Source organism: Musca domestica, unplaced genomic scaffold (assembly GCF_030504385.1).
Source record: "Musca domestica strain aabys unplaced genomic scaffold, Musca_domestica.polishedcontigs.V.1.1 4, whole genome shotgun sequence".
Classification (NCBI taxonomy): Eukaryota; Metazoa; Arthropoda; class Insecta; order Diptera; family Muscidae; genus Musca; species Musca domestica.
Genome location: NW_026712328.1, coordinates 5,830,052 through 5,853,101, shown reverse-complemented (window position 1 = coordinate 5,853,101; position 23,050 = coordinate 5,830,052). Strand labels below are relative to the sequence as shown.

At 33.3% G+C, this 23,050-nt stretch overlaps 1 protein-coding gene across 1 annotated transcript in view; it reads left to right on the top strand.

Annotated features, from left to right (window-relative positions):
• The window catches only part of LOC101898901 (synaptosomal-associated protein 25), a 750,023-nt gene that overhangs the window by 486,576 nt on the left and 240,397 nt on the right, over positions 1-23,050 (top strand). Inside the window, exon 5 of the mRNA XM_059126630.1 lies at positions 22,626-22,743. Within this exon, the coding sequence (XP_058982613.1) occupies positions 22,626-22,743 (118 nt within the window). The remainder of the gene's footprint in view (positions 1-22,625; positions 22,744-23,050) is intronic.

Genomic DNA, 23,050 nt, shown 5'->3' with positions numbered 1-23,050 from the left:
TGTATTGAAATCGGTTCAGTAGGGATATGATTTTATTAAGAAGCATTGACCCACGTAGGTTTTGCAATGGTATAAGGCTAACAGTAAAGAACGACACAAAAATTTTACTGAGGAACGGATTATTACGGGTATTTTGCTTCCTCGAATTTTCTAATTGCAACAGAAATGCCAGTCGACTTCAAAAGATTGCAGTTTCCTAAATCCGAAGGAAGAAACTGTTATATATTGCGATTATTAAGTACCAAATTTTAACTTTATATGGAAATCGTCTACTATTATGGAATATGTTCGTACAGCGGTTATAGGAATTGTTATGTACTACAAATATCGATTTTGAAAAGAATCCGATAGAAAATGTGGCCTATATCGTAAAATTTCGAATAACTACAGGTACCGTTATATGAAGACGTGGACCTAAGTCTAACGTGGAAATAATAAATAAATAAAGGAAATAAATCATATAGTAGACTTATGTTGTGTAAATCTAATATATTATTTTTATTTCATTTATACAGCATCTCCTGATATTTATTATATCATCTTATTTAATTACATTTTTCAACCTCAATTACTAGTATTATAAAGCTTTAGCAACAGTTATGTAATTTTCAATTCGTATTTTTTAGAAGGTGATGCATGCTGTAAAGTATTTAGTTTTGTATTCTTGTATCAGGGTAAAATCCCTGAGTGTGCGGCTTCCGCTGAAATTCCAATAAAGGCGCAATATATGCGTTAATCCCTAAACCTCCATACTACATTCCAAGGACGATTGGAATATAACCTCCCCTTTTAGGTAGAATATTACTGCTAAACATTCGCCCTCGTACGTCATGGTCTGTAGTTTATCATTATTGGTTGCAATAAATGGAAATTTTCCATACAAAAAAAAAAAATAATAATAATAATATAACATATTATATAAGCTCCATATAGCCGTTTTTGTTGGTTGAGAATCTAAGTCAGACATGCCATTGTATTGTGCACTAATATAATTTTCTTCAATCAGAATTAAAAAAATGCAATGCAGAATTGAAGTCAAACTGAAAAAAATCATGGGCCGATTTCACTAAAATTTTCTGTTAATTATTGGTAATTGGAAAGGTTTTCACGAGTGAAATTGTTGGGAGAAGCTTCCAAGGTTTTTTCGCCTTTTTTGTATATTAAAAGTTCGGCCTGGCCAATCTTAACTGGGTTTTACTTTTTAACTTGATCGACAATGTGAAAATAAAATTACGTTATACATACACAAATATACATCAAATTTTCTACTAAGTATTATCAACTTTTCCATTCAAAAAGCTTTTTCTGAACAATTCTACACAAAATTCCATATAAAAAACCTCATTCCATATTTCTAATTTTGCGACTTTTTTGGAGGTCTTCCTCCAAATTTTCATTCGTAAAAACCTTTTTACTGCTATCACAAGCAACCCAAAGGAACTTTAAGTGAATTCGGTCCAGCCTATCTCAATAGATGAGATACTATACATTTTTTACACCATTTCATATATATATATATATATATATATATATATATATATATATATATATATATATATATATGTATATATATATATATATATATATATATATATATATATATATATATATATAAGATGTTTATAAATATATACCTCACTTCAACCTGACAGTATCTTAATGTACCGTATCGAAACGATATTTAATTCTTTTTACTACAATATTATTTACAATCTCATTTAAGTGTTGTCTTCCGTCTATCGGTAATTCGCATTTCCATTATGTCTTCAAAAAATTGTATAAGTCTACACAAAGCATATGACCTATTCTGACCCGTTACTTCCACCCATTTCTGCAAGATAACATAACTCGAAATATTCATCGGAGGCCCTAAAGAGTATATAAATTCCTGTTCAAAATGAAAATCAAAGCCAGCGATTTCCGAATCTCAGTCTGTTGAAATCACGATAGAATCCACATTATTTAATATAGAGATTTGAAATTTGGCACAAAGGTTTATATTATATGCAGGATTAACGGTATTGAATATTGGTACATGTTCAGGTATAGTCCCCATACAACGGTACCTCAAGATATTCGGCATTTGGTTGGAATTTCCAACCAAAGCAGCTGAAACGTTACCTTTGGGGTTCTTGGGAGGTCTGTTCTCTCCCTTCAAAAAATATTTTATGTAAGTATACATACTAATTGGAATTGCCCCATATAATGGTACCAACCGATTTTCGGCATTTAGAAGATTTCTGCCGCAATTTCCAGCAAGATTTGATTAAATTTGACAATTAGTGTTCTCCATATAACAGTTGTTGGAAATCTTCCCAACCCCATCGATGATGACATCGACATGAACATTAACATCGATGAATAACAATCGACGAGGTTCCATCACCATCAAAGAAGAAAGGCTTCTCTTCTTTTTGAAGTGGATGGCCTGATCAATTTATGAATTTTATTTTAAAAAAATACCAATTGATTTGACCGAAAGTATCAACATTCAATTGAAAATATATTTATAGTGTTTGTGTAGACAATACACAGTAAGTATTGTCAGAATGCATGTTGTGTTTGTTGTAGTTGCAAAAATAATGTTGTTATTCGTCTTTGTTCAAGAATACATTTCGGTTCAAAACCTACTTTGTAGGCTTTGAATCATTACAACTCCATACAACGGTATTGGAACTTGTACTTAGTCCTTCGAGTTCAAAAAAAAAAAAAAGGAATCGGCTAATGCTAACAAAATTCCAAACAATTTTTAATTTAAAATTAGTTTCAAAGTAGTAAGAAGTGTTGTTGTGTTTTCATCTCCGCTCGAATGAGGCAGCTTTTGTGATGTTTGTCGTAAGCACAAATACATTCAGCAACTCAAAACTGTCATTTTGAAAAAAAAAGGAAATAATTTGTGTGATTTGAGATGCAAATCTGATATTTGTTTGTATTAATTGTATATTAACACTATTTTTATTCAAAATTATTTATGAGTATTATTATTTTTTATACGTTACGTCAGAAACTTGTGTTATGTTACCGAGTAACTGCACAACCGTTCTGACGCAGCACCTGGTCGATAGTCGGTATGGTAAACACAACAGACGGTCAAACAAGTGTTTATTACAAATAACGAATGCGACAAATGTAACATAAAACAAAGTGAAGTAATGCTAAAAAAATTAGGGAGAATATAAAAGTGATTGTGGTGCTATATAATGGAGCTATTGTATGTGCTTTATTTGATAGTGTTAATATATATAATGTTACATCACAAAAGCTGCCTCATTCGAGCGGAGATGAAAACACAACAACACTTCTTACTATATATATATATATATATATATATATATATATATATATATATATATATATATATATATATATATATATATATATACATATATATATATATATATATATATATATATATATATATATATATATATATATATATATATATATATATATGAAATGGTGTAAAAAATTTATAGTATCTCGACAAATGTAACATAAAACAAAGTGAAGTAATGCTAAAAAAATTAGGGAGAATATAAAAGTGATTGTGGTGCTATATAATGGAGCTATTGTATGTGCTTTATTTGATAGTGTTAATATATATAATGTTACATCACAAAAGCTGCCTCATTCGAGCGGAGATGAAAACACAACAACACTTCTTACTACTTTGAAAATAATTTTAAATTAAAATTTTCTGGAATTTTGTTAGTATTAGCCGATTCCTTTTTTTTAACTCGAAGGACCAGGTACAAGTTCCAATACCGTTGTATGGACCTGTAATGATTCAAAGTCTACAGAGTAGGTTTTGAACCGAAATGTATTCTTGAACAAAGACGAATAAAAACATTATTTTTGCAACTACAACAAACACAACATGCATTCTGACAATACTTACTGTTTATTGTCTGCACAAACACTATAAATATATATTTTCAATTGAATGTTGATTCTTTCGGTCAAATCAATTGGTATTTTTTTTAAAATAAAATTCATAAATTGATCAGGCCATCCACTTCAAAAAAACTTCAAGAAGAAGAGAAGCCTTTCTTCTTTGATGGTGATGGAACTTCGTTGATTGTTATTCATCGATGTTAATGTTCATGTCGATGTCATCATCGATGGGGTTGGGCAGATTTCCAACAACTGTTATATGGAGAACACTAATTGTCAAATTTAATCAAATCTTGCTGGAAATTGCGGCAGAAATCTTCTAAATGCCGAAAATCGGTTGGTACCGTTATATGGGGCAATACCAATTAGTATGTATACTTACATCAAATATTTTTTGAAGGGAGAGAACAGACCTCCCAAGATCCTGCTTTGGTTGGAAATTGTTTCCGATACCTTCCAAGTGCCGAATATCTTCAGGTATCGTTGTATGGGGGCTATACCTGAACATGTACCAATATTCAATACCGTTAATCCTGCATATAATATAAACCTTTGTGCCAAATTTCAAATCTCTATATTAAATAATGTGGATTCTATCGTGATTTCAACAGACTGAGATTGGGAAATCGCTGGCTTTGATTTTCATTTTGATCAGGAAGTTATATACTCTTTAGGGCCTCCTATGAATATTTCGAGTTCTTAAAAACAGAATGAAATATGTTATCTTGCAGAAATGGGTAGAAGTAACGGATCAGAATAGGTCATATGCTTTGTCTGGACTTATACAATTTTTTGAAGACAGAATGGAAATGCGAATTACCGATAGACGGAAGACAACACTTAAATGAGATTGTAAATAGTATTGTAGTAAAAAGAATTAAATATCGGTTCGATACGGTACATTATATATATATATATATATATATATATATATATATATATATATATATATATATATATATATATATATATATATATATATAATGTTTATAAATATATAGCTTACTTCAACCTGACAGTATCTTAATGTATATGTATATATATATATATATATATATATATATATATATATATATATATATATATATATATATATATATATATATATATATATGAAATGGTGTAAAAAATTTATAGTATCTCATCTATTGAGATCGGCTGGACCGAATTCACTTAAAGTTCCTTTGGGTTGCTTGTAATAGCAGTAAAAAGGTTTTTACGAATAAAAATTTGGAGGAAGACCTCCAAAAAAGTCGCAAAATTAGAAATATGGAATGAGGTTTTTTATATGGAATTTTGAATGGAAAAGTTGATAAGACTTAGTGGAAAATTTGATGTATATTTGTGTATGTATAACGTCATTTTATTTTCACATTGTCGATCAAGTTAAAAAGTAAAACCCAGTTAAGATTGGTCAGGCCGAACTTTTAATATACAAAAAAGGCGAAAAAACCTTGGAAGCTTATCCCAACAATTTCACTCGTGAAAACCTTTCCAATTACCAATAACTAACAGAAAATTTTAGTGAAATCGGCCCAACCGTTTATACATATAGATTCTTCATTATTTGGAGAAATATAAAGATTTTAGGTGAATCGAATAAACATTTGTTGTTGTAATTTTTTGCATGATTTTTTTCAGTTTGACTTGAATTCTGCATTGCATTTTTTTAATTCTGATTGAAGAAAATTTTGAAAATTATATTAGTGCACAATACAATGGCATGTCTGACTTAGATTCTCAACCAACAAAAACCGCTATATGGAGCTTATATAATATGTTATATTATTTTTTTTTTTTTTTTGTATGGAAAATTTCCATTTATTGCAACCAATAATGATAAATTACAGACTATGACGTACGAGGGCGAATGTTTAGCAGTAATATTCTACCTAAAAGAGGAGGTTATATTCCAATCGTCCTTGGAATGTAGTATGGAGGTTCAGGGATTAACGCATATATTGCGCCTTTATTGGAATTTCAGCGGAAGCCGAACACTCAGGGATTTTACCCTGATACAAGAATACAAAACTAAATACTTTACAGCATGCATCACCTTCTAAAAGATACGAATTGAAAATTACATAAATGTTGCTAAAGCTTTATAATACTAGTAATTGAGGTTGAAAAATGTAATTAAATAAGATGATGTAATAAATATCAGGAGATGCTGTATAAAGGAAATAAAATAATATATTAGACTTACACAACATAAGTCTACTATATGATTTATTTCCTTTATTTATTTATTATTTCCACATTAGACTAAGGTCCACGTCTTCATATAACGGTACCTGTAGTTATTCGAAATTTTACGATATAGGCCACATTTTCTATCGGATTCTTTTCAAAATCGATATTTGTAGTACATAACAATTCCTATAACCGCTGTACAAACATTGTCCATAATAGTAGACGATTTCCATATAAAGTTAAAATTTGGTACTTAATAATCGCAATATATAACAGTTTCTTCCTTCGGATTTAGGAAACTGCAATCTTTTGAAGTCGACTGGCATTTCTGTTGCAATTAGAACATTCGAGGAAGCAAAATACCCGTAATAATCCGTTCTTCAGTAAAATTGTTGTGTCGTTCTTTACTGTTAGCCATATACCATTGCAAAACCTACGTGGGTCAATGCTTCTTAATAAAATCATATCCCTACTGAACCGATTTCAATACAATTGGAAAAAATTTCCTTTTACACCAAATTCCGTAAATCTTTGCATATTTCATTGAAATTGGAGGTATATACCGTGTTTGGTGCATCAAATGTGTGAAATCGGCCGAGAGTATATATATAGGAGCTATATCCAAATCTTAACAGATTTCTAATTAATTTGTCAAATTTATTATTGTAACCAAATTGCGCAACACATACTGAATTTCATTGGAATCGGACATACATATCGTGTTTGGTGCACCAAATACATGAAATCGGCCGATTACGTTACGCATTCCAAATTTGGAGACTGTATCTGTAACCGATCAATAGATATGTGCATATAAAATCTTTTGGGATGTACCTCCGATTCTGATGCTATATCTCCAGTTCCAAGTGGAATTTCAAAAATGTATATAGACTGTATATATATGCTACTTTCAGGCGATGTTGTAGTATACATGGAAACTTTCAGGAAAATCTGTTCAGCGGTTTTTGAGTCCATAAATTACAAACAAACATACAAACATTTTCTTCTTTTATAGATACAGATGGATGAGTATATATAGGAAAATATATTTATTATAATTACCACTTTATTTTATCACTTATTTTTTGTTTTGTTTAATTTTTTAAACTTTTTTAAAAAATGTTTTTAATTTATTTTATGTTTCCTTTGTTTTAATTAACTTTCGTCATCTAATGATTTATTTTTATTCAAAATTTGTTATGAGTATTATTTTTTTTATACGTTACGTCAGAAACTTGTGTTATGTTATCGAGTAACTGCACAACCGTTCTGACGCAGCACCTGGTCGATAGTCGGTATGGTAAACACAACAGACGGTCAAACAAGTGTTTATTAAAAATAACGAATGCGACAAATGTAACATAAAACAAAGTGAAGTAATGCTAAAAAAATTAGGGAGAATATAAAAGTGATTGTGGTGCTATATAATGGAGATATTGTATCTGCTTTATTGATAGTGTTAATATACAATTAATACAAACAAATATCACTTTTTCATCTCAAATCACACAAATTATTTCCCTTTTTGGAAATAACAGTGTTGAGTTGCTGAATGTATTAGTGCTTACGACAAACATCACAAAAGCTGCCTCATTCGAGCGGAGATGAAAACACAACAACACTTCTTACTACTTTGAAACTAATTTTAAATTAATTTTTTTGGAATTTTGTTAGCATTAGCCGATTCCTTTTTTTTTCTTTTTTGAATTCGAAGGACCAGGTACAAGTTTCAATGCCGTTGTATGGACTTGTAATGATTCAAAGTCTACAGAGTAGGTTTTGAACCGAAATGTATTCTTGAATAAAGACGAATAACAACATTATTTTTGCAACTACTACAAACACAGCATGCATTCGGACAATACTTATTGTTTATTGTCTGCACAAACACTATAAATATATATTTTTAATTGAATGTTGATTCTTTCGGTCAAATCAATTGGTATTTTTTTAAATAAAATTCATAAATTGATCAGGCCATCCACTTCAAAAAAACTTCAAAAAGAAGAGAAGCCTTTCTTCTTTGATTGTGATGGAACCTCGTCGATTGTTATTCATCGATGTTAATGTTCATGTCGATGTCATCATCGATAGGGTTGGGAAGATTTCCAACAACTGTTATATGGAGAACACTAATTGTCAAATGTAATCTAATCTTGCTGGAAATTGCGGCAGAAATCTTCTAAATGCCGAAAATCGGTTGGTACCGTTATATGGGGCAATACCACTTACATTAAATATTTTTTGAAGGGAGAGAACAGACCTCCCAAGAACCCCAAAGGTAAAGTTTCAGCTGCTTTGGTTGGAAATTCCAACCAAATGCCGAATATCTTGAGGTACCGTTGTATGGGGGCTATACCTGAACATGTACCAATATTCAATACCGTTAATCCTGCATATAATATAAACCTTTGTGCCGAATTTCAAATCTCTATATTAAATAATGTGGATTCTATCGAGATTTCAACAGACTGAGATTCGGCCTCCTATGAATATTTCGAGTTCTTAAAAACGGAATGAAATATGTTATCTTGTAATAGCAGTAAAAAGGTTTTTACGAATGAAAATTTGGAGGAAGACCTCCAAAAAAAGTCGCAAAATTAGAAATATGGAATGAGGTTTTTTTATATGGAATTTTGTGTAGAATTGTTCAGAAAAAGCTTTTTGAATGGAAAAGTTGATAATACTTAGTGGAAAATTTTCATATTGTCGATCAAGTTAAAAAGTAAAACCCAGTTAAGATTGGCCAGGCCGAACTTTTGATATACAAAAAAGGCGAAAAAACCTTGGAAGCTTCTCCCAACACTTTCACTCGTGAAAACCTTTCCAATTACCAATAACTAACAGAAAATTTTAGTGAAATCGGCCCAACCGTTTATATATATAGATTTATTTGGAGAAATATAAAGATTTTAGGTGAATCGAATAAACATTTGTTGTTGTAATTTTTTGCATGATTTTTTTCAGTTTGACTTGAATTCTGCATTGCATTTTTTTAATTCTGATTGAAGAAAATTTTGAAAATTATATTAGTGCACAATACAATGGCATGTCTGACTTAGATTCTCAACCAACAAAAACCGCTATATGGAGCTTATATAATATGTTATATTATTTTTTTTTTTTTTTTGTATGGAAAATTTCCATTTATTGCAACCAATAATGATAAATTACAGACTATGACGTACGAGGGCGAATGTTTAGCAGTGATATTCTACCTAAAAGAGGAGGTTATATTCCAATCGTCCTTGGAATGTAGTATGGAGGTTCAGGGATTAACGCATATATTGCGCCTTTATTGGAATTTCAGCGGAAGCCGCACACTCAGGGATTTTACCCTGATACAAGAATACAAAACTAAATACTTTACAGCATGCATCACCTTCTAAAAGATACGAATTGAAAATTACATAAATGTTGCTAAAGCTTTATAATACTAGTAATTGAGGTTGAAAAATGTAATTAAATAAGATGATGTAATAAATATCAGGAGATGCTGTATAAAGGAAATAAAATAATATATTAGACTCACACAATATGATTTATTTCCTTTATTTATTTATTATTTCCACGTTAGACTTAGGTCCACGTCTTCATATAACGGTACCTGTAGTTATTCGAAATTTAACGATATAGGCCACATTTTCTATCGGATTCTTTTCAAAATCGATATTTGTAGTACATAACAATTCCTATAACCGCTGTACAAACATTGTCCATAATAGTAGACGATTTCCATATAAAGTTAAAATTTGGTACTTAATAATCGCAATATATAACAGTTTCTTCCTTCGGATTTAGGAATGCAATCTTTTGAAGTCGACTGGCATTTCTGTTGCAATTAGAAAATTCGAGGAAGCAAAATACCCGTAATAATCCGTTCCTCAGTAAAATTGTTGTGTCGTTCTTTACTGTTAGCCATATACCATTGCAAAACCTACGTGGGTCAATGCTTCTTAATAAAATCATATCCCTACTGAACCGATTTCAATACAATTGGAAAAAATTTCCTTTTACACCAAATTCCGTAAAACTTTGCATATTTCATTGAAATTGGAGGTATATACCGTGTTTGGTGCATCAAATGTGTGAAATCGGCCGAGAGTATATATAGGAGCTATATCCAAATCTTAACAGATTTCTAATTAATTTGTCAAATTTATTATTGTAACCAAATTGCGCAACACATACTGAATTTCATTGGAATCGGACATACATATCGTGTTTGGTGTACCAAATACATGAAATCGGCCGATTACGTTACGCATTCCAAATTTGGAGACTGTATCTGTAACCGATCAATAGATATGTGCATATAAAATCTTTTGGGATGTACTTCCGATTCTGATGCTATATCTCCAGTTCCAAGTGGAATTTCAAAAATGTATATAGACTGTATATATATGCTACTTTCAGGCGATGTTGTAGTATACATGGAAACTTTCAGGAAAATCTGTTCAGCGGTTTTTGAGTCCATAAATTACAAACAAACATACAAACATTTTCTTCTTTTATAGATACAGATGAATGAGTATATAAGTTATCATGAGGAACCCTCGTGTTCCCGTATTCCCACAGTTTGGCTGCACTAAAGCAACCAAAAACCCCACACGAGCTGCTAAGTCAGCGCATTAAACACCTTATTCTAAACACCTTATTCATTTGGTTGCACCCAAACCAACTACTTACAACCATTCATGGGAAACCTTCATGCTCCCGTATTCCCACAAGTAACACGAGCCGCCTATTCAACACCCCACTGCAGGTTAATAGCCCAATATTCTACACAAGCCACTGTGTCAGCAAGAAATGCAATGGCAACGTTGGCAGAGCGACAGCGGCGCAGCATAATGTGGTGGCTTAGTTTTAAGTAACAGCATTATTGTAAGTTCAGTTTTTAACTCATACTCAATGAATAAAGTTTAATCCATTCATTTTGATTAATTGGCGCCCAACGTGGTTCACTTCGCGAAAAGAACTCTAAAAAAGTTAGAACTGTGAAAAGTGAAACTACCAAATATAAAATAAAAATACAAATCCTAAAAAAGGAAAAGTAAAAACGTACGTGGTTCACTTCACGAAAAGAACTCTAAAAAAGTTAGAACTGTGAAAAGTGAAACTACAAAATATAAAATAAAAATACAAATCCTAAAAAAGGAAAAGTAAAAACGTACGTGGTTCACTTCGCGAAAAGAACACTAAAAAAGTTAGAACTGTGAAAAGTGAAACTACCAAATATAAAATAAAAATACAAATCCTAAAAAAGGAAAAGTAAAAACGTACGTGGTTCACTTCACGAAAAGAACTCTAAAAAAGTTAGAACTGTGAAAAGTGAAACTACAAAACATAAAATAAAAATCCTGTGAGAAAAAAATATAAATAGGAAAGAAAACTCAGTCAAAACTGTACCAAAATACCCTTAAGAAAAAAGGACTCAATTGTGTTCGAAAATAAGCTTAAGTCACCAAGGAACGAATATCCTTGGGCAGCGAAAGGCAACATCGAAGACGATCTACAGAATCACCAAGGAACGAATAACCTTGGGCGGCGAAAGAAAGTGAAAAACAATCAGAAGACTCATCAAGAAACACACATCCCGAGCCAAGAAGTGGAAGAAGCTAGCCGAAGAAGCTACCGAAGATCAACAACAGAAATTAATTTTAATTAATTTACCTAACATTTAAGGATGATAAGGTAAGTCAAGTGCCATTTTTTTTTTTTGTTTTAAAGTGAAAATTGAAATAAAAAAGGAGAAAATTTAACCAAATTCATTCAAATATATATATATATATATATATATTTTTTTTGTTGGGAATACTCCATTTTTGCGAATAATTTATGAGTCAGGAATTAGAAGACTTTTTAGGCAAATTAAGTTTAGAAACAAAAGAAACCATGAACGCCGAACAAGTAAGTGAGCTAGTTAGAGCAGAAGTGAGCTGAGCATTGGACGCACAAAAATTAGAATTCGACAGGAAAATAACTGCGATTAACAGTAGACTTGCTACTGACAAACCTAAAATTGAAAAGTTTACGAAAGTTCGGATAAATCCGCTTGTACCTTGTGATATCACCTTAGATGCCATAAAGTCTCTTCCGGCGCGAGGCAGCGCACAATGCATACGAGTTATTTGAAAAATACGATGGCAGCGAACGCCACTATCAAGCGGTGATTATTCTTAGAAATAAAGTGCGAGGTGCCGCCGATGCAGTACTTTCATCCTTTAGCACGGTATTAAGTTTTAAAGCAATCATTGCCTTCTCGATTTTACTTACGCGGACAAACGTCCGATATATCTGATCGAACAAGAACTGTCCACGCTAAGGCAGGGTTCGATGCAGTTACTAGATTTCTACGATGAGGTAGAAAAGAAATTAACCTTGTTAGCCAATAAGACAATCATGTCATATGAAAATAGTGTAGCAGACACTATAAACGAAAAATACAGAGCCGATGCACTTAGGGTTTTCATATCAGGTTTAAGGAAACCCCTTTGTGATATCCTGTTTGCCTCAAGACCAACAGACCTCCCTTCTGCATTGGCCTTAGCACAAGAAGTAGATGCTAATAACGAGCGCTACGCTTTCGCGAAAAATTTCGCAAACAGATCTGATAGTTCTTACAACAGAAAGGCAAGTTCTGCCCAAAATTCCCCTAATACGGATCACAATGTGGGACAGAAGAACCCACATTATTCGGTTACCAAACAGAAACAGGCTGGTCAACCGCAGAACAACTTAAATAACCAAAAGCCACACACCAGTGGTAACTTCGCCGACCATAGACGTGTCGAACCTATGGAAGTAGACCCTTCCCTATCCCAATTTAGACAAAAAATAAACTACCAAAGTCACGACTATAATGACAGGTCACAGGGAAATACACAAGAAAACGACAGCCCTTCGGTCTGAAGAACGCGCCCAGCATTTTCCAAAGGGCGATAGACGATGTGTTAAGAGAACACATCGGTAAGAGATGTTTCGTCTACGTCGCCGATGTCATTATATTCTCGAGAAACGAGCAAGACTATTTAAAAGATACGGAAGTAGTGATGCGAAGTCTATTCGAGGCCAATATGAGGGTAACGGCAGAAAAATCAAAATTTTTCCAAACCGAGGTCGAATACTTAGGGTTCTTAGTTTCAGAAGGAGGAATTAAAACTTGAGCTGAAAAAATTGAAACAATTCGAAATTTTCCTGAGCCCAGCACCTTAAGAGGTCTAAGGTCATTCTTAGGCTTAGCAGGATACTACCGCTGCTTCATACGCGACTTCGCCAAGATTGCGAAACCACTATCAAACATACTGAGAGGAGAATACGGCCGAGTTACTGCAACACAGTCGAAAAAATCAAGATTGATTTGACTAGTGAACAGAAAAAAGCCTTTATTAAAATAAAAGATATACTTGCCTCCGAAGACGTAACCTTAACATACCCAGATTTCCAAAAAGCGTTCGATTTAACCACAGACGCATCCTCCCATGCTATAGGTGCTGTCCTTTCACAGGAGGGAATACCTATAACCATGATTTCCCGCACTTTGACAATTAGCGAGGAATATTACGCTACTAATGAACGGGAATTATTAGCCATTGTCTGGGCACTTAAAACGCTTAGAAAATACCTTTATGGTGTATCAAAATTAAACGTATTCACGGACCACCAACCATTAACCTTTGCCGTTTCGGACAGAAATCCGAATTCTAAAATTAAAAGGTGGAAAGCTTTCATTGATGAATGCAAAGCAAAGCTAATCTATAAACCAGGCAAGGAAAACGTAGTTGCAGATGCGCTGTCCAGACAGCACATTAATGCTTTAAACAATGCGAGTGTTGAAACAATCCACAGCGAAGAATCATCTACCAACACGATTGAGAGAACCGATAAGCCGGTAAATTGCTTCCGTAATCAGATACTTGTTGAGGAAGGCACATAACCCCAGAAGAGAAATTTCATTAATTTTGGGAAAAAGACGAGACACTTGATTACATTCCGAACCAATGAGGATTTAATTAAAAATCTACAGGTAGCCGTGAACGTAGATGTAGTAAATGCTCTGCAGTGGCACGATTCCAGCATAAATTGATCGAACTCTTTCCAACCGTGAAATTCAGGCACACAGAAAAGTTAGTTATTGATATATCAGATCCTAACGAACAACAAGAAATTATCGCAGCCGAACACAATCGAGCACACCGAGCAGCCCAGGAAAACGTGAAGCAAATAATTGAAGACTATTTTTTTCCAAAAATGGAAAAGAAGACTAAACAATTTGTAGAAAATTGTCGCGTATGCTCTCAAGCGAAGTATGACCGCCATCCAAAAAAGCAACTCATTGCTCAAACGCCCATACCCACATATTGTGGAGAAATTCTCCACATTGATATATTTTCAACAGGGTCGAAATATTTTTTGACTTGCATTGACAAATTTGCAATAGTACAGTCTTTAAAGTCTAGGACGATAGTAGACGTTAAGCCTCAGCTTCTGCAGTTGCTCAATGTGTTTTCAAATACGAAAACTATTTACTGTGACAACGAGAAGTCGCTCAATTCACATAGCAATAAGGCCACGTTAAAGAACCATTTCGACATCGATATTGCGAACGCTCCACCCTTGCATAGTACCTCAAATGAACAGGTAGAGCGATTTCACAACACACTGATGGAAATATCTAGATGTCTTAAACTTGACAAAAATTTAGATGATATCGAAGAGATAGTTCTTTTGGCTACCATCGAATATAACAGGTCAATACATTCGGTAACTGAGATGAAACCTATTACAGCCTTTCATTCCTCGGAAGCCGACGCACAAATAGTATCGCGTATAAAAAACACTCAGATCAAAAACTTAGAAGCTCACAATAAGAATAGGCAAGATAGGGATTTTGCCGTTGGGGAGAAAGTGTTCGTAAAAAATAACAGAAGGCTAGGTAATAAACTTACACCTCTTTACACCGAAGAGGAAGTTGGAAAAGACCTGGGTACCACCGTTCTCATAAGGGGGAGGAGGGTCCATAAGGACAATCTCCGCTGAATTTTCTTCCTTTCTAGAATTAGAACAAGTTATATGCGGGAGACGAATTAAAAAAAAAAAAATTTAACTTACGTTTTCAGAATCGCTTTAAAATTGGTTATAGCCATATTGGTATCAGCAACATCTGGACGACTAATAGACTACTCAAATGCAGGATACATTCCGGTGACCGCTGGCGACCTTGTTATCTGGGAAAGTTATGGACACATCAAACATGTGACGAACCTGACTCTGTACGAACGACTAAAGGACGAGACAGCTAACGCTACGGACCATTTTCTCAAACACACATGAGGAAGTTGCTAGACGCAGACGTAAATCAGATAAGTAGACTAATACAGACAGTAAATACTCATCACAGACAAGCGAGAAGCTTGAACTTTATAGGGACGGTACTGAAATATATTGCAGGGACCCCAGACCATGACGACTTTGACAGACTAACAAACAAGGTAGAACAACTAATCGACTCCCAGGACAGACAGTTTACTATCAACACGGAGGTACAGAAAGAAATTAATAGTCTCACCATTACAGTAAATAAAATCTTGAAGACAGAAAAACACAGAGAAATTGACACTAGCCACCTTTACGATATTCTATTAGCTAGAAACAGAGCAATAATAACAGACTTAGACAATCTTATCACTTCTATCACATTCGCAAAAATTGGAGTCTTGAACCCCATCCTTTTAGACAGTAGCGAAATAAACGTCATAATAAAAAATGAGCACTTCACGAACCTCTCCGTGACCGATGTTATGGCTGTAGCTAATATTAAGATTTTGCAATACGATAATCTAATTTACTTCCTAATAAGATATCCTAGTCCTAAGCTTAGATGTAAGAAAATTACTATTCTACCAGTAGCTCACGGCCACCAAATGCTCCACCTACAAGAATCCACCTTAGCGGTATGCCATAATCGTACCTTAGCGGTAAGGAACTGCAGCGACACGATACCAACTTTTTGCCTACCGTCATCATCCACATCATGCGCTCTACAACTACTGACACGTAACACTGCAAGCTGCAGCACCACATTCAACAATCTCACGCCGATTACATCAATAGGCGATGGATTGGTAGTCATAAATGACCAACTGGCAATAGTAGAAAAAAGTAATGAAGCTCCTGTTACAATTAATGGCACTTACCTGGTCGTTTTCAAAGATCACGTAAAAATCAACGATTCGTTATATTACAACGAGAATTCGACGACTCCTCTGCAACCTGAAACTCCATGGGCTTCTGAAATCAACCTGACACAACACACTGAGATACTAAGTGCCCCCTATCTGCACCACGTGAACCAACGGAACCTCCAACACATCCGCCATTTACAACGTGTGGTCGATCAGGGCCAAATCGCAGGTTTATCAACCATTGGTGGTTTTGCGATTGTGGGACTGGCAGGTTACCTATTACGACGAAGAACCATCACAAAAAAGAAGATCATCATAACCAGGTCAGTTGAAGATGCAATCAAAAACGCTATTACGAGGACCGAGGACGGCCCCCACTTAGAAGGGGAGGAGTTATCATGAGGAACCCTCGTGTTCCCGTATTCCCACAGTTTGGCTGCACTAAAGCAACCAAAAACCCCACACGAGCTGCTAAGTCAGCGCATTAAACACCTTATTCTAGACACCTTATTCATTTGGTTGCACCCAAACCAACGACTTACAACCATTCATGGGAAACCTTCATGCTCCCGTATTCCCACAAGTAACACGAGCCGCCTATTCAACACACCACTGCAGGATAATAGCCCAATATTCTACACGGGCCACTACAACCATTCATGGGAAACCTTCATGTTCCCGTATTCCCACAAGTAACACGAGCCGCCTATTCAACACCCAACTGCAGGTTAATAGCCCAATATTCTACACGGGCCACTGTGTCAGCAAGAAATGCAATGGCAACGTTGGCAGAGCGATAGCGTCGCAGCATAATGTGGTGGCTTAGTTTTAAGTAACAGCATTATTGTAAGTTCAGTTTTTAACTCATACTCAATGAATAAAGTTTAATCCATTCATTTTGATTAATTTATATATAGGAAAATATATTTATTAAAATTACCACTTTATTTTATCACTTATTTTTTGTTTTGTTTAATTTTTTAAACTTTTTTAAAAAATGTTTTTAATTTATTTTATGTTTCCTTTGTTTTAATTAACTTTTGTCATCTAATGATTTATTTTTATTCAAAAATTATTTATGAGTATTATTATTTTTTATACGTTACGTCAGAAACTTGTGTTATGTTACCGAGTAACTGCACAACCGTTTTGACGCAGCACCTGGTCGATAGTCGGTATGGTAAACACAACAGACGGTCAAACATGTGTTTATTACAAATAACGAATGCGACAAATGTAACATAAAACAAAGTGAAGTAATGCTAAAAAAATTAAGGAGAATATAAAAGTGATTGTGGTGCTATATAATGGAGATATTGTATCTGCTTTATTTGATAGTGTTAATATACAATTAATACAAACAAATATCACTTTTTCATCTCAAATCACACAAATTATTTCCCTTTTTGGAAATGACAGTGTTGAGTTGCTGAATGTATTAGTGCTTACGACAAACATCACAAAAGCTGCCTCATTCGAGCGGAATTAATTTTTTTTGTAATTTTGTTAGCATTAGCCGATTCCTTTTTTTTTTTTTTGAACTCGAAGGACCAGGTATAAGTTCCAATACCGTTGTATGGACTTGTAATGATTCAAAGTCTACAGAGTAGGTTTTGAACCGAAATGTATTCTTGAACAAAGACGAATAACAACATTATTTTTGCAACTACAACAAACACAACATGCATTCTGTCAATACTTACTGTTTATTGTCTACACAAACACTATAAATATATATTTTCAATTGAATGTTGATTCTTTCGGTCAAATCAATTGGTATTTTTTTTAAATAAAATTCATAAATTGATCAGTCCATCCACTTCAAAAAAACTTCAAGAAGAAGTGAAGCCTTTCTTCTTTGATGGTGATGGAACCTCGTCGATTGTTATTCATCGATGTTAATGTTCATGTCGATGTCATCATCGATGGGGTTGGGAAGATTTCCAACAACTGTTATATGGAGAACACTAATTGTCAAATTTAATCTAATCTTGCTGGAAATTGCGCCAGAAATCTTCTAAATGCCGAAAATCGGTTGGTACCGTTATATGGGGCAATAACAATTAGTATGTACACTTACATTAAATATTTTTTGAAGGGAGAGAACAGACCTCCCAAGAACCCCAAAGGTAAAGTTTCAGCTGCTTTGGTTGGAAATTGTGGCCGATACCTTCCAAATGCAGAATATCTTGAGGTACCGTTGTATGGGGGCTATACCTGAACATGTACCAATATTCAATACCGTTAATCCTGCATATAATATAAACCTTTGTGCCAAATTTCAAATCTCTATATTAAATAATGTGGATTCTATCGTGATTTTAACAGACTGAGATTCGGAAATCGCTGGCTTTGATTTTCAATTTGATCAGGAATTTATATACTCTTTAGGGCCTCCTATGAATATTTCGAGTTCTTAAAAATGGAATGAAATATGTTATCTTGCAGAAATGGGTGGAAGTAACGGATCAGAATAGGTCATATGCTTTGTCTAGACTTAAACAATTTTTTGAAGACAGAATGGATATGCGAATTACCGATAGACGGAAGTCAACACTTGAATGAGATTGTAAATAATATTGTAGTAAAAGGGATTAAATATCGGTTCGATACGGTACATTAAGATACTGGCAGGTTGAAGTAAGCTATATATTTATAAACATCAAATGCTGTTCGTTGATAGTTTAATCAGTTGAGAATGGCTAGATTTCAAATCTTATACATATAAAAATGGTGTAAAAATGTATAGTATCTCATCTATTGAGATCGGCTGGACCGAATTCACTTAAAGTTCCTTTGGGTTGCTTGTAATAGCAGTAAAGAAGTTTTTACGAATGAAAATTTGGAGGAAGACCTCCAAAAAATTCGCAAAATTAGAAATATGGAATGCGGTTTTTTATATGGAATTTTGTGTAGAATTGTTCAGAAAAGGCTTTTTGAATGGAAAAGTTGATAATACTTAGTGGAAAATTTGATGTATATTTGTGTATGTATAACGTCATTTTATTTTCATATTGTCGATGAAGTTAAAAAGTAAAACCCCGTTAAGATGGGCCAGACCAATATACAAAAAAGGCGAAAAAAAACCTTGGAAGCTTCTCCCAACAATTTCACTCGTGAAAACCTTTCCAATTATCAATAACTAACAGAAAATTTTAGTGAAATCGGCCCAACCGTTTATGCATATAGATACTTCATTATTTGGAGAAATATAAGGATTTTTGGTAAATCGAAAAAACATTTTTTGTTGTAATTTTTTAGAATTCTAAATAGCATTTTTTTAATTCTGATTTAAAAAAAATTGAAAATTATATTAGTGCACAATACAATGGCATGTCTGACTTAGATCCTCAACCAAGAAAATACAATATTATTTTATTATTTTTGTATGGAAAATTTCCATTCATTGGAACCAATAATGATAAATTTCAGACTATGATAAACGAAGTACTAAACTCATAAAGGTGTAGTTATATCCTCTGGGAAACAGAAACACACAATTTCACATTTGAGTAGACATAAAAATCTTAATCTTAAAATCTAAGCGAAGTTGTAAATAGAGGCTATGTTGTAATAGGGAACCTATAGTAAACTATGATAGCCGTCATAGATTTCACAATACAGAAAACTTTAAATGTCAAATTACAGTGTATTCAGTAAAAATTGTAACAAAAACGTGCACAAGGACGAATGTTTTGCAGTAATATTCTACCTAAACGAGGAGGATATATTCCAATCGCCCTCGGAATGTAGTATGGAGGTTCAGGGATTAACGCATATATTGCGCCTTTATTGGGATTTCAGCGGAAGCCGCACACTCAGGGATTTTACCCTGATACGAGAATACAAAACTAAATACTTTACAGCATGCATCACCCTTTAAAAGAATTGAAAATTACATAAATGTTGCTAAAACTTTATAATACTAGTAATTGAGGTTGAAAAATGTAATTAAATAAGATGATATAACAAATATCAGGAGATGCTGTGTAAAGGAAATAAATCATATATTAGACTTACACTACATAAGTCTACTATATGATTTATTTCTTTTATTTATTTATTATTTCCACGTTAGACTTAGGTCCACGTCGTACCTTCATATAACGGTAGCTGTAGTTATTCGAAATTTTACGATTTAGGCCACATTTTCTTTCGGATTCTCTTCTCGCTGTACAAACATTGTCCATAATGGTAGACGATTTCCATATGAAGCTAAAATTTGGTACTTAATACTCGCAATATATAACAATTCATGTAGTACAAAATTGTTGAGCTTCCCTTATAACAATTCCACACACATTACTGTATTTTAAAACTTTTCACTGGTTTTTGCAAATTAAAATGGAACATATTTGAATCCAAGTACTTTTATCTAAAAAAAAATATTTTTTTTTGTATAATTGTGGATGGTTTGCCCCGATCGAATTTAAGGTTTTTATATAGGTAATTGTGCTATTTTTCTTATGTGATCGAACCGCATTGTCGTATATCGTGAATTCCATGACGATTATTGAAAATTGCCAGTTTTGACACACCCTCCATAGCCACTGTATTCGTTCTCCATGGTAATACAATTCAAGCAAAGCATGCCGTCAGTTGAAGCCAAAAATGTTATTTTCCCCATAAATTTTGTATCGGGCTGTGGCACTTTTTTTACTTTTTGGCGACAATACATTACATATTTAGAGAAAAAAAACGATATTTCTAACTAATTATAATTGAAACAATTATTTTTCAAAAACCAAAATATCTTGTATATTTGCTTAGATATACTTCTACAATTATAAAGAAAAAGTACACATATTAAGTCAAAAGCATATGTCAGATATCTTTCAGATCAAAACTCCTACGACTAACAATTCCATTGAAAAAGCCTAAAATACCTAATATCCAAAGGACCTGTTATATGAGCGATATAGGAAACAGTGGACCTATGCATAAATAGTTCTGCCACCGGAGGTAGAACTCTTAAAAATTCCTCATACTAAATTTGCAACAATTCCTTGGAAAAATCCACTAAAATCATCGCAAGACAACACAAACTTTTGTGTAAGATGTTGAAGTTATACGTCAAATAAAGTGGACTGTAGTGAGATTGCAACAGACGGACATCGTTGAATCGACTTGGAATTTTATTTTGATTATGAATAAATATTTTGTGGAAATATTTATTTATGTGTTGCAAATGGAAAAACAAATGTAATATACCGGCTTTCCATGGTGGAGGAAGATGACAAGGGTCAAAATTTCTCACAGCCTAAGTTAACGTTAGTATTGATCCAGAACTGACGCATCAAACTTGTCTAGTTAGCTTTTAGTTAACCGACTTTCTGGACGCATTTCTCAAAATGTTCGTTCGTAAAAAGCGTCCCACTGCGATTACAAACAACAGGAAGAAAATTTCTGCCTTGCTGATCCGTCCTTGTAGTTTGTAATGATTATTTTTGATTGTTTAAGTTTGAAAGACCCATATGTAACTCAAAAATGATTGGCTTCATTATAAAGGACGAACGTGCTATAAATTGATACCAGTCGATTTTATTTATTGAAGTTTCCAGATAGCTTTCCAAAATGAATCAACTTTTATATAGTATTTATGGCTTCCAATGAGTAGAACATTTCGACTCCAAACCTTTCCCATCTTGCTGTCTTTACTAAAACACTTACAATGGCACCGTCCGATTAGATGCATTACTAACGTAAGAACCTCTAAATTGATATTTTGAGATAGTTTTAAATTCCTAATTTCGGGAATAGTCCGAGGTATTGGTTTTGTCCACCTCATCAATGAAGATAGTTTAAACCTAACGGTTATCTCTAGCATCCAAACGATAGGAGTATATTCAAGTATCAAGTATTCTTGAACTGAGTAAATAGTATGGCAATAATTTTATTTTTAATTCACCCTTTCAAGCTTTTTTTTTGTCGAGTTTTGACGTGAGTTCAATATACCGGTACTAATTTGTACAAGGTATATACAGGATTATCCCAACATAATTTAAATTGTAAACAACAAACCTTCTCTAAATACAAAACATAGTACTTATCGTATTTTTATAAAACCGATTTTCAAAAAAAATTGTGTGTATTTCATGTTCAGCTTATCTCGATCCAAAGCGGTCACTAAACCGTTCCTTCTGGTTGCCATATTTTCAAGGCTTCGACACCAATTTTCAACCAAATCAGAATAATTTCCGATAGCTATTTAGGTATTTTGGAGATGGCCGAGTAACTTAGTCTAACTTTTTTTAATAAAACGCATTAAATGATATATATTTAAATTAACATTTTTTCAAACCCGAATTTTATATTAATTTAATATACTTTATGTATATATGTTTTTGATTTTAGAACAACTGGATAGAATTGAAGAGGGAATGGACCAAATAAATGCCGATATGAGAGAAGCAGAAAAAAATTTAAGTGGAATGGAAAAATGTTGTGGTATTTGTGTACTACCTTGTAACAAGTAAGTACAATATTTAGTACGTTTATATTTTTTTAATTGCCTTTTTAACAACACCTCACGATATATGAACAAAATCTTACACTTAGCATGTAAAAAGTATTGCGAGAACGTTACGTAACAATAAGAATTTAAAATGCCTATAGTGGGCAAAGGGGGACAATTTGTTTATGTATTCAAGTTATATATATGTATAGAACACATATGAATATTTAAATTGCAAAAAATGTATAGTAACTCATCAATTGAGAACTGCTTAGCCGATTTGTTTCACTTGTTTGTGATTCCAGTTTTTACAAAAGGATATTAT